The sequence below is a fragment of the Numida meleagris genome, chromosome 19, assembly GCF_002078875.1.
Source record: "Numida meleagris isolate 19003 breed g44 Domestic line chromosome 19, NumMel1.0, whole genome shotgun sequence".
NCBI lineage: Eukaryota > Metazoa > Chordata > Aves > Galliformes > Numididae > Numida > Numida meleagris.
The window spans coordinates 11130022-11143757 of NC_034427.1; the positions used below are offsets into that span (position 1 = coordinate 11130022).

At 39.6% G+C, this 13736-nt stretch overlaps 1 protein-coding gene across 2 annotated transcripts; it reads right to left on the reverse strand.

The window, feature by feature from the left end:
• Window positions 272-13713, reverse strand: RAB22A (RAB22A, member RAS oncogene family). Of its 2 annotated transcripts, XM_021416283.1 has the most exons (8): window positions 13466-13480; window positions 11651-11730; window positions 11035-11089; window positions 7879-7960; window positions 4110-4181; window positions 3898-4004; window positions 1920-2029; window positions 272-688 (listed from the first exon to the last, which is right to left on the reverse strand). In XM_021416283.1, the coding sequence occupies exons 3-8, from the start codon at window positions 11073-11075 to the stop codon at window positions 591-593; spliced, it is 510 nt and encodes a 169-aa protein (XP_021271958.1). In that variant the 5' UTR covers window positions 11076-11089; window positions 11651-11730; window positions 13466-13480; the 3' UTR covers window positions 272-590. The 2 variants fall into 2 exon arrangements, with proteins under 2 accessions (XP_021271958.1, XP_021271957.1); XM_021416282.1 differs by lacking the exon at window positions 11035-11089 and having other exon boundaries at window positions 13466-13713.

Genomic DNA, 13736 nt, shown 5'->3' on the forward strand with positions numbered 1-13736 from the left:
CGCTGCTTATCTTTAAATAAAAAGTGCAAATGGGTCCTGGGGAGTGGACGGACTGATTTGACTGTTACCTGCCTTCATTTGCTTATTCTGTAGCCACCTCAAAACCAACTGTCCCACTGTACTTTGGATTAGCTACACTTAAATTTCAAATAAGGCTCACTGAAGAAAAGGAAGAAACGACATCTCACTAACCTTCAAATTCCAGACTCCTTCCACCCACCCCCAAGTCCCACAAAAGTGCTCGTTTCCCTTTTTACAAGAACACACAATCTTGATTACAAAACTACTAAACATTTCATTTCAGTTCATCCACCCATTGTCAACTTCCTTTCAAGCAAGGCCAAAGAAGTGATGGATTCCCTTTGAATGCAAGAGATACTACAACTTTTTGTAAGTAAACAGGCTGACGTACGATGGCAGTCTTTTCTGCGAGCATACAGATGTCAGATGAACTGGTCCATTTTTATTGGACCGTGGGCATATGAACACCAGCAGATAGAGATCTAAGCCTGATAATATAAATCCAACGTGAACTATTAACTTCCAAGACCACCTACTGTATAAACAAGTCTGATTTTCAAATGGATCAGTCAGCAGCAGCTGCGCTTTGTCACCGACGGCTGTCTTCTTAGTTTGAAGCCCTTACCACTAGACGGGGGGTTGGTGTCAGTTGATGGAATTCTACGACCTACAAGGAGGCAGAAAAAGACATTTATGGGAAACATATTTGAAACTAATTCCATTCATTCAGTGTATGTCAGGTCATATGTCATTAATGCATAACAGAAGAATGGCAGTTAACAGCCTATACTGTGTCTGTTCTAACACACACAAAAAAAAGCAGAGGCGGCGTTAAGCTAACTTTACACTTCAGGCTAACCTTGTCTTAGAAATCTTAAGTATAGAAGCACCCAGAGAATATGCTCTGCAGGATGCAATACCTTCTGGAATCTCTCTGCTCTTGATCTGTACTTTCCCAGCAGACCACCTGCATGAGGCTTAGCACCAAAATGCTTCTAAGAATAGCTGCTTTAGTCACCCAGTAAGCGTTTGAAGCCGACCGTTCCTGGCTGAGCATTCTTTTTGAGAGGGATTTAAGAAATTATTCCATAGCTTACTCAACATAAATTTTTAGAGTTAGAGGACAACTATTAAGTCAGTAAACCATGAAGTATATATACAGCACATACTTTTGATATCAGCTTCAATACATTGAACTGCTTACAAGAACAAGGAACGTCTGTTTTTATTTGAGAAACATGCCGATATCTGTATCCTGGTGCTGCTGCCTGAAATATATCCTACAAATAATGTGTTCACTTAGGAATACTGTCTGTTTTTTATTCACACATGGGAAAAAAAAAAAAAGGCACTTGCCATCACTCCCTGTCATGAATGAGACAGAAAAGATTTGCCATTTAATTGAAAAATGAGAAATCACAGAAGTACTGGTGGAAAATCCACACGCTAGGTGCTATTTCTCAGGCAGTAATCTACTACTTTCAATTGTTATGTTTTTGAAAATGCATTATTCTGGACTAAGTACAAGCACTAAGACTGAGAATTAAATTCAATTTCTCAGCTGTATGTAGTTCAGATATTCCCCACACCATTTACGGTCCCTTCCATAACCTTGGAAGTACTAACTGAATCATTCAATAACAGATAAAGTAAGATGACACTGGCTGCTATTCATCCAGCAGCACAAGAGTACATGTAAAATTCCTACACGCAATCTTCAGAAGTCATTAAACGATGAAAAATGTATGCAGCTCATTTTGCAGTTAGTATTCATATTTGGTTGTAACACATTTAGATCAGCATACTGTTGCCTAAATAGCACAAAAAACTAACACAGTATCAAATTTCTACTCGAGCTTCTTTCAGAAGAAAAAAACATTACCTGTTTAAATACTTACTAATTTCTATAAAGAGTTCATTAATGTTTATTGCATTTTTCGCACTTGTCTCTACAAATATTGCATGAATGGAATCTGCATAGTCTTTAGCATCTTTTTCCATGACTTCTCTGAAAAGAAGCAAAGAAAGAACCGAATGTAGAAAAGATACATAATTCAGAACTTTAAGGGACTGATTAAGCTTTTAAGTGTCTTGTTTAATGAGTATTTTGTATTACCTGTTTTGCATCGACCTGTTCCCTCGTCCTGAAATTGATACTCATTTTTCACTCTGTGCTGTCTCCTTACTTAGAGGCAGGAGCATCACTAAAGCGTAATCAAACTAAACAAGGCCTCAACCCATCTGACATGACAACAGAGTTTCTTTCTTGACTACTCTAAGTGCAAGTCTGCAATCAATCATTGAGAGCCGTTTATTTTTTCCGCACATACAAGTTTTAGACGCATTGAAAAGACCTTAGTATTCATTCCCCTAATCCAGTGATTTCCTACAGCTGCTCAGAAAACCAGGCATCTCTCAATGCTGCACAGATCATTAGTACAGCATTTAGTTTACATGAAGCAGTGAAGACATAGCTGTGAACAGGAACTTACTTAGACTGTGCACGCAACTACAGAGCCAAGAAGTGAAGAAATATTTTACACTCTTAAGCAGGCAAGTTGCTAATGCAGTATTTCCTTCAACAACAGAAAAAAAACAAACCAAACCCCAACAAGTAAAGAGAAGACTATGCCCTACGTGGCTTTATATAATGTTTCTAAAACACATCACTACTTTCAGTAACAATAGACTTAGGACATCAAGACACAAAACCACAGAATTTATGTCAATGTCTCAAATACTGCCTCTCACAAGGAGAGGAATCTTACTCATCATGAGGAATCTTACTTATTGCTTCAATAGCAACGTTTACATGATTTACAATTCCACCAAAGTACCAAGAAATAAGCATAAGTGTAAGACTTAATATTGCATGCCTTACAGCTGGCACATAAATAGCTTTATTCCATATTCACTCCAAGGGACATGCTATTTCTGACAAAAGTTATTAGAGCACACTAGGTAACTAAAATATAGGAATGATTTGTAAAACTATACCAACTTTGCAGTGGTTCTTTAAACACATAACCATCTGTCTCCCTCGAGACAGCAGCTGCAGTACCTTTTCCAATGAAAGCTGAAAACAAGGACTTTGCACACACCTTCGTTCTGAATTCTGGCTTATTTAACCAGGATATGAATAATAAAGGGCTTCTTTTGTTTTTAATACATGCCTGCTTGAAACTTTGCCTGTCCATAAAGTTTCTTAAAAACCTGTTCCCACTCCCTGCAAACATTCAACCACAGCCAATTCCACCCTAACGCTTAAGGAGCGAGGGAAGGCACCTGAACAAGCAAGTCAGAAAAACCTACACAATGCTTTCCAACAGGCTCGATGTTTTTCATAACAAAATGAGGTGCTACAGATTGACAGGAGTACTTCTTATAAAAGCAGGTAAACAGCTTGTATTACGCTGTAGTTTCATAGGCAGTTTTAAGCTTGTGTAACTTGGCACTGCCACCAGAAGAGGTAATCCTGTCTCCCTGTAAACTGCTCATTCCTAACCCTGCTACCCCTCCTCTGGCATGCTAGCAAGTTATCATGTTGTGAGCAAGATAAATACACAAGGGTAAGTTTTCCTTTTTTAAATTGGTTAGTTTTAATCTAGGTCAATTTTGCAGCCTGATTTAGTGCCGAATCACACAGGTACTCACACCAACAAAGAGGATGTGGGCAAGAAAAACAAAGGTAGACTATAATCAAACTTGCTGGCAGTAGAAGTGGCTCAGTCTCCTTGTGAAACTATAATGGCAGTGCAAAAAAAAAAAAAGCTTAAATTGTTCTAAATCTTTTACGGGCTTTGAAATCTTAAAAGTATTTAGCACTATGAGCTTATCTCCTGAAATGAAGGCTCCAAACTGTCAACAGTTATTTACCTTACGTCATTAAGATCACATTTATTTCCTGCAATAGCTACAACAATGTTTGGAGGTCCGTGCTGTCGAAGCTCTTTAACCCAATTCTTTAATGTTGAGAAAGTTTCCTGATGTGGAAGAAAAACAGAATGAATTAAGAATCAGAAGTGGTTCACAATATGGAAAAGAGAATTGGTAATGATGAGTTAAAGAAAACAAATCAAATTTCTTACCTCTTTTGTGATGTCATAGACTATAATGGCAGCTGCTGACCCTCTATAGTACATTGGGGCTAAAGCACGAAACTAGGAGAAAAAAGAACATATTATGAATCTGATTTTTCACTGACCTCCAGAATTTGCTTATTAATATTAAAATAAGAGAAAATTATTTTTAAATTTATCATTAGCATAAAGCTTTTCTTTGCAGAGAACCAGCACAACAGAATATGTAAAATTCCATAGAAGTATTATTATATGAAGGCCAACCAATAAATAGTTTGGGGATCAGCAGCACATCTACCATAAAAATCAAGCAGCCTAACTTGATGTTGACTAAACTAAAATCTCTCCTTTAATAGGCCAGTTATAAATAGACAAACCCACAGGATATACACTCAGCTTTAAAGACTAAGGGGAATGAAGTCAAAATTGAACTCTTTTATTCTTGCTAGTGCTTTTGGACAAAAAGTAATTTAAGAAAGCTAGCATCTATCACTGCTGATCTGAAATGTTCAGAGGATAGCGTCAATCTCCAGCCTTGCTGAAAAGTGGTTAAGTTATGCCTCTCATTAAAAGCTAGATTAAGAAGAAAAGAGCATTTCTAACTTAAGGCTTTAGGGATTTCGCTCAAGTTTTTCATCAAAGCTCAAAAACTTGAAGCACATTTAGAACTAAAAACGGCAAAAACCCAAAGCTGTGCGATCCACTGCAAATAGACGTGAAGGAACATTTTGGATAATAAAAGCCTACAATAATTTTATTGCAATATTCAAAATTAAATCCACATAAGATATATTTGGCTGGCTGTAAGTTTGCAGGGTATAAACCGGGTCTGTACCTTCACAAAGACAGAATGTTATGAATCCATCATGGCAAGAAAAAACAAGAAGGGGGGGGATATGTGATTGAATGTATTTCCTCAATTTCCTAAAAACCAATGTGATATTCTGCTTATTAAAAAAAGAACCAGACAACTACTCTATGAAACAAAACTCTCACTGAAGCAGAATAAGCTACACGTGTTGTTTTGATGTAAACATATGCAACTCTGGTCTTCTATGCATCTTGCTAGCAAGGAAAAAAAAAATCATGAATAGAACACAGATCTTCATAAAGGCCTATTTGGTTCTTATAAAATATCAATTTCCTTTTGCTTAGTACAGTTCAACTGAGAGCAACATTATAAATCATAAAAGTTTTGGTATAAAGGTGAATTCCAGACCATTTACATTTGGCTCTCAAATTCTGTTTTGAAAACAGGGTTTTGAACACAAAGTTCAGAATAGAAAAATATTTAATAGTGGGAAAGGGAAACACAGGGAGACATTCAGTTCACATTGGGGCATAATCTCTCCCCTCCACAAATACTAAAATGTAAAGGGAAACATATTTGGTAAACCACCACTTGGACTGTTTGCAACTTGGCTTTTTGATTATTTGACTATTTACATTGGGAACAAACCAGCTTTCACTTGCTGATTTTGTAGTACTCTCATTTCCTGCCTGCCAACACTTAGATACATTTTTCCACTTAAGAGCAGTCAGCAGATAAAATACATTAACGAAACAGATGTTACCAGAAACACTAAATTTTCCTTCTGCTGTTTTTTTCAAAGACTTGAGCTTGCCATCCAGACTGATCAGCATTTTGACAGAACTGACATAATGTAATTTCTACAGTTGTTAGATAGGAGCACAAGAATCCTAACTCCTTTAAATAGTCTTCTACCAACTTTGCTCAGTGCAGAAGAAATGAGAGAACAAATTCAGCACACACGTGTAGCTGTATGCCTGGAGAATTAGTGCACATCTCCAGCGCAGAGCAATGATAGTTTGCCACTCCCTGAAACCATTTCGAACAAGGGGCTGCCCCATTTAGTTTGCTGATGGCTTTATGAGTAGAAAAAAGCATGCACTCCTCCAAAAGCCAGGACTAGGAATTGTGTTTTTTAGTATCATAACTTCTTAGAGATTGCAATTCCACGAATGGTTTGGACATTCTTGGTGTTCCAGACCACCACAAACGGGATTCTTTCCACAATACACTGTCAGATGTGTTGCACAGCCAGAAAACCATGCAGCAGATTTCAGCACAAGGCATGTACACAGATCAGCTGTGACTAGCAGTAAGTGACAGTACTGGCTTCCTTGGAAATACATGGGTCCCACACTGATTTCCTTCAGGTGTGGAATATAGGCTTTAAAGATATCACAGATCTCGGGTCAGGGGCCAGCTAAGTCATCCTTCCTTTTTTGATTAAAAAACAAACAAAAAAAACCAGCAACAAAAACACCACGCAACTTGACTAGAAGAAAATTAAAGAGATGTCACTCAGTCTAAAAACAGAAAGACACGGAACGTACTAGTCATGTACAGATAGCTTCCTCAGATTGTAGCATGCTGAAGCCAAACAGGATGGAATGCTAATACGTAACGGGCGCTTCCTGCCAAGTTGTTGCAGGCAGGTTTGTCAAGCTTTCTGTTTAAGAGTAGCACTCTCACAAAAGTTATATTTTACTGCTCAGAAGACTCACATTCAAACACTACCAATTCAGAAGGAGCTATGATGTTCACATAAGGCAAACTATTAACAGTAAATGCTGACTGACTTCTGCAAATAGAAGGACTGGGACGCTTCTGCTAACATGTATATGTATGACATATCCCTGGGACACATCCCTGATGACGAAAGTTGGCTTTGTATCATGCTGCTGCGAGGAGATCATTCAGAATCTAGAGTTCTGAATACAATACAAATATACTAGAGTGACTTTCTAGACATCAGGGCTGTTACCGCCCTAAAAGGCAGCAAGTCAGCTCCACCAGGACTCCAGAAGGTCAAGCAACCGCACAAGAATAACTGAGCCTTTACAAGATTATTATTTTTTTTTCCTCCCCCTTTATAGCTTGGTGACCTAAAACAGGCTCACTCCTTCTTGAGTGAATCCTGAAAATGGTACAGCTGCATTTGCTGGTTACTATCCTAAGGTAATAACCCAACCTGACCAAATGGACTCCTCAGAGGGAAAAGTCTGGTGTCTATCTTTGGTGTAGTTAGCTCACATCTCAGGTAAATTCATCATGAGTAATTGACAGTGTCAGTAGAATTTGAACCGTAAGAATCAGCACTGTTAACATAGGTACTACAATTTCAAGAAATTTGAATTTCAAAATACATTTCCTGATATAGCTTCTAAAACTATCAATTCTGAGAAGACGGTCTACAAATCGATGAGTTCTCATCCAAAACATTGTTCAAAATAACTTTTGATCACCTAAATCCACATCCCACAACCACCTTTATAACCTTAGACATGTCAGTCATTCTGAATACTTCAACTAATAGAATGTGTTAGCTGTATATTTTTACAGAACCAGGGCCTTACTTGTGCAGTGAAACAAGATTGTTTATTTCACTTTAATTCTTGTGTTAGCAGTTGTACTGCTTGTAAAAATTGGAGTTGGACATTTAAAACTCAACTTGTTTTCTCTTAAAATACCACTTTCTTTCACAGAATCCAATTCCAATCTTTTGTTTTCAAAGTTGCTTTTAGATAATCATCCTTAACTTTGTTCTTTAGTCATGATACCAATAATGAAAAATATAAATGTATTTCCATCACCCCTACCTTGATAGAAACACGCACAGAAACAACCGCTCTCAAAGATGTTCATAAAACCAGATCACACTGTGACTTTCAGGGGTAGTGTTGCAAAACATCCAGACTCTAACCAGAACTGTATTTGCAGACGAGATGAAAGATATTTGATGCTACTCACCCGTTCCTGTCCAGCTGTATCCCAAATTAGGAATTTATGCAGCTCATTTTGATACTGTACAGTCTTGGTCATGAATGAGGCTCTGGAAAACATGCCAAAATGTGTCATCTTAGAACACTACCAGAATGAACTGTTGAACAGGTTTCTATTTCAGTTAAATTGCTTTTCTTCTCTAGACATAACTAATTAAAATTTTCATTTATAAATGTTGGAACTAAGGCAAAGGGCTCTATTCAAAGGATGAAGTTCAAGTAACAGACCAGGAGAAACAAGGATGCAGGCTGTAAGCCTTTTGATAAAAATAAAGAACGTATGATGACAAAAAAAAAGTCAGAAAGGTCAGCTTTCTCAACAACACTTTTCTTAAAAGGAGGAATTGTTACCATGAATTATCTAAATGTGTACAGGATGCTTTTGGAGGGTAAGAGATCAAAGCCTCACCCTTGGCATCAGCTTTTTTTCCTTTTTCTTTAACATCTCAGTACTGAAATTCAAATGAATTCTTCATCATTCCACACGTGGGAGTACAGCACAGGAGAGTCTTATTGCCATTTGTAGGTGTTAAAGGGACAGACATCAACAGTAACTCACTCGCTGTCTCCACTCTGTACTGCTCCCATAACCTGTCATTATATATTTCAGCCTGAAGAGGCTCTTGCAGATCTAGAAGACAAACGAAAACCTCTGCTTCAAATACCCCTGCCCTCTCAACTTCCAGTGTATTACAGTAACATTTTAAAACACTACTGTGTTTTACTTGATCTGTTTAATATGAGGTAGCCTTCTCCCCATTCCTTAAGCTCAGATAGTTTGCCAAATAGCATGTCACTGTCCAAAGTTCATTGCTCTTTTAAGAAGCTGAATATAAGATTACAGCATCCCTACAAAGAAAGGATCTAACAACAATTTATTTAAATGCAATAAGCTAGATGTATTTAAGCAACGAGTAAAGGTAAAGAAAATGATAGAAACATCTGTTGAAAAGTGCAAAAGACTTCAGATTCTTTAAGACTGCTGGAAATTAAGCATTACTTCCTAAATTAGACTCTCACTGACAACTTCTCCGGTTCTACAAACCAAACCATACCAGTACCTTCAATTTGAATTGAATGGCTGTAATTCACATCACAATTAAACACCCCAAATGGCAGCTGACTATAGAGGCTCAACTCCACCTGAAATTCTTTGAGAAGCATGACAGGAGCAAGCAAGAGTGCATGAGCAGGTGAGTGCAACTCAAAGACAAACTGCTCTGGGAGCATCCAAACCAGAGTTATCCTTGACTTGTTCTAAGAAAACTGGCAGGATTCCTCCAAATTTCTTAGCTGCTTCTGCCAGCACACACCGTAGCTACATGATGAACCTGAAACCTGTATTATATTCCTTCAGAGTGCCTATGTAACGATACAAAGAAAGACACGAGATTCTGCAGCAGCAGTATTAAGTGCCCACAGCACTGACAGCACAGAGGTTCCAACATTCTAACAGGGTTTCTACAGGCTGCCCACGTTCAAATTTGAAGCATGAACTAATCATGGTCAAGTATGATTGCTCACTTATTCTTAGAAGAGTGGAAACAGGACAGGAAACATAAGATCATATCTCATGCACTCAAATACCCAGGAGGAAATAAAGTTTTGGTTCTCACCTTGAGCTTAGTAAGATGCTCTAAAACTCCCCTCTAGTCCTCACTTTATTCTTTCTACCTCCTGGTCTCAAACAGGAAATAAAAGCATGGTCTAGCAAAAGATCCAATAAGCAAAACCATTTTTGCAACTTCACATAGTCCGGCAGATGGAAAGTTTTGACCAATTACACTACTATTGCAAAGTACTAAAATACCAAGTCCTCGGACCATTTAATTTATCAAGATTGCCAAAAGATGCGAATTTCTAGTCTGTCACTTCAAAAAACCATGGCAATCCCATGACAGTCACTAAATGAATGAAAACAAACAACATCCTGCAAAGCATCCTCACTACCACAATGGTGAGCACCATCCAAAAGTACACAATGTATTCTCAGCCCTTCTCTTCAGGAGAAGCAAAACAAAACTAATCAATCAACGAAAAACACTCTCCTGAGTTTTCTCCAGAATGTAGAAAATTCTGCACTGTCACAACAGAAGTATCACAGATCACACAGATCTTTGCTCTGCAGCTTTACACAGTCTTGTGGATACATGGAGCCTAAGCCATCACATTCATTTTTTCTAGAATTAATAATCTGAGAGACAAATTGAGGAGAATGCAAATCCATACTAGGTTACTGCAAGGTTTAACTCAGGCAATTTAAATGTGTGGTCACACACATCTAACTATATAACAGAGCATCCCACAAAAATAGATAAGTACTCCCCACCTTCACAGACCCTAAGATTCTGTTACCACACCTGGACACCTACTAGTTAAGTAGATTTATTATTATTATTTAAATCAAAAACAATGAAAAAACCACAACATCCAAATGAACAGGATCAGCATGCACAAGCATGACTGTCAGCTTTGGGCCTCTGTAAATACTACCCATAGTAGCCAGCTATTTAACAGAATAAAACTATAAAAAAAGAAAATGTTTTTATTTTTATTTTTTCAAGTATCTGGACAGTTAGGAATGAAGACAGGCGACTGACTAATTTCTCAAAAAAACCTCAGGTAATACAAACAGTAAATTGACCTTTCAGTAGTGCCTCAACAAGTTTTGCTTGCAGTTGATACCACTGTGAGCAGTAGGTCTTAACTTTCTGCACACGCTAAACTTAAATGTTTAGAACAGACTGGCCCCCAGCTTAAGCAAACAGCTCTACAGCTACTAGCCCCGCAGCAGTTTCACTGTCTTCTGAAAAAGAACACTATCTTAGCTGAGAGCTAAGAATGTTCAATCATTGAAGTCATAACAAAATAATCTAGCAATCTATCTTAAGGGCTACCTTTGTTATAACAGGAAAATTAAAATAAAAACATAATTTCTACACAACATCTTGCAGTTTGATACCAGTATTTACACTGAAAAAACAGGAAGAGAGGAGCAGAAGGGAAGAGAGTGGAAGAGAGAAAGACAGATCAAGTAAACCACATTTTTAGAAGGACAGGATGTAGCTGACATTTAATCAGCAGAATCTGTTTGAGCAAAGCTGTAGTAGAGGCTGTGTGGCACCTGAGACAGGAAGATGCATTGCCCCCCACACTTCTCAGCATCAAGTCATGTCCTCCTGTAAGCAGAGAATTGCTTATGAGCAGAGCAGCTCATAAGACATTTTGAAAGTAAAAAAAAACAGCAAAAGAAATAATCAGAAAAACTTCCAACTACTCCAGCAATTCCTGATGTCCTCCCTCTTATCAATTTGAAGATTTGAGCTCAGTAACATTGCTCCTCCAAGGCTTACCTTTAAAAAAATCCTTAGCTGTGAGACCAGTTGCACTAGCAATGTCTTCAGTTACTTAAGAGAATAGGTATAACATATCAATGTATAACATTAGACTGAATTAATGAAAAGAACTACTACCTGATTTAATATATTAACACCTGCAAAAGCCTAGGAGACTTGATATTGTAATTGACTCAAAAAGTTTTTTAAAAAAAAAAGGTCACAACTGCATTATAATCAGACTTTGAAATTTAAGAATAGTGCATGAGAAACGCGTATTGTTCACTTAACAGAAGCACCTAAAATAGAATACTCCTAACAGAATTTTATTAGCTGACATTAGCAACACATTATGGGTCCAGAACTTACAAATGAAAACTTCGTTTACTTTATTTAGTTTCTTACCCTATTGTTGGGTTGATGTTGGGATCAAAGCTATCTTCCACAAATCTCCACACGATACTTGATTTGCCCACACCAGTGTCCTAAAAAAAGAACAGAAAAATGAAAGAGTTACTACTTGCTGTAAACAATTTTTTGCCCTCTCACCTTGCAATATATTTTGTAGGAATAACACATTCCTGCAGAGAATCTCAAGGAAGTTAGAGATTCAGAAATATTTCAGGTTTTATTTTATTTGTTAACTAGAAAAATGAAAAGTCTCTCTCATAAGTTATAACTTCCTAAACAAAGTTGTTACCAAGGAGTATAAAGATCTGTATTCCCTTCTTATTATCAGTCATTCCACCTTCCCTCAGCCCCCTAAAGCTGTACACAAACCACGTATGAACTAGAGCAGGGAAAGACATTCCACATTTAATAGCGTGTACAGAAACTGAATTTGGTACTCCACCTTCGTCAGCCAATTGAGCGTATGAAATTATACAAATGTGACACACACATTTCCACGTCTGACTAATGCTGTCCCACCCTGCTTAATGAAAGGCCTGAGATGTCTTCTATGACACACCTGAGACATGCTTCAAATACAACTTTACAGGGTTGTAAATGGAAGAGGAAATGTCACATAAAAATTTCAGGTCACATTTGTATTTGTACCATCAACTAGATTGTTAAAAAAATAAGTAATAGCAGGCATATCTCTAGGAGTGAAATGATACGCTATCAGCACGAAAGCCATTCCCAATAGCAGCTGGACACTCTGAATTGCCATTTAACCAGGCAGGTAACAACAAGCTTTTTGCTTTATATCTCCAGGATCAAGGAAGTATTAAGGAAATAAACAAACAGAGGCATAAGCACTTCACTGAAAATGAAGTTTTACACCACTCATGCATCTTTTCAAATTGCCCTCCTCTCAGTGACGATGTATGACCTTGGTTTTATACTTTATAATATTTGCAATCTCAACGAACAAAGCAAATATTTAAAGAGAAAAGCAGACACAGCTCCTGGCTCCTGGAGTTCAGGAATCAGTTTTCTTAGGTGCTTCCTCTCCTCTTCTTAGAAGAGGAAACACAGGACAGGGTGAACACTGAGCAGAAAGGAGCTCTGCATTGCCCCAGGTTGTTTCGTATCACAGCAAGCACAGAAACACACAGCTGTCTCTCTGAAGGGCAGTGGGGCCATCTGTGAGCCATGACAAGCCTGCCTGTGATCTACCCAGCACAGGACAGAGGTGCCGGGCACTCCACCTCTTCCCACAGCGGCTCCGCAGCAGAGCCCAGGCACAGACCCTCAGGACGGCAGCGCTCGGCTTCTTCTGAAGATTCTGAAACTCCGACGTCACTTTGCTCCAAGTCTCTTCCTCCCTTACTGTTATGCTTAAAGCACTTTCAAAAGCTAAATATACCGCAGAAAATAAAATTCTGCTTCCCTCCCTCTCTTTCAAGTTTGATTTGGGATATTTATGACCTCCACGTCCGATCCAGCGTGCAAGGAACCGGGAAGCACCCACCGGCTGCCCGCGCCTCCCGTGCCTCCTCTCCGCTGCTTTTCAGACGATAACTCCGCAATAAAGCCGCAGCATCTCCCCGTAAGCCCCGTCCCTCAGAGCACGGCTTCCCACCCTGCGTCGCCGGGGCCGGACAGCCGGGACCGGGACCAGCCCCAGCGGGGCCGCGGCCCAGCGCTCACCACGGCAGGGCCCAGCACTCCGAGCCACGAGAAGGCCGTGCCCGGCGACCTCCGCAGCGAAAGGCCTGGGGCGGACGGACGGCCGCCTCCCTCCCGCCGCCGTACCCCGCGCAGAGCACTCACCCCCAACAGACAAACTTTCAGCTCCCTCAGAGCCATGGCCGGGCAGGCTGCGCCTTCAGCGAGCGCTAGAGACGCGGCCCAGAACGCTCATAGCCCTCCTCGCCGCACGCCCGAGGCCCGAGGGGCGCGGGCAGCCGAGCGCCAGGAGCGCCGCCGCCGCCGCCACCTCCCGCTACCAGCGGCTCCCCCTCCTCAGCCGCCGCGGACCCGACGCCATCTTGGGCGGCCGCCGGATCACCTGACCACACCCCCCAGCGCGGCCACCGCCGCC

Bases quoted from the DNA above. Each gene is read 5' to 3' on its own strand.
- RAB22A (XM_021416282.1), bottom strand. From the start codon at position 13,501: ATGGCTCTGAGGGAGCTGAAAGTTTGTCTGTTGGGG. The intron at 7,961-11,650 runs GTAAGAAACTAA...CATGTTTTCCAG, and splicing joins AACATCAACCCAACAATAGG to AGCCTCATTCATGACCAAGA. The intron at 689-1,919 runs GTAAGTATTTAA...GCCTCCTTGTAG, and splicing joins TGAACTCTTTATAGAAATTA to GTCGTAGAATTCCATCAACT.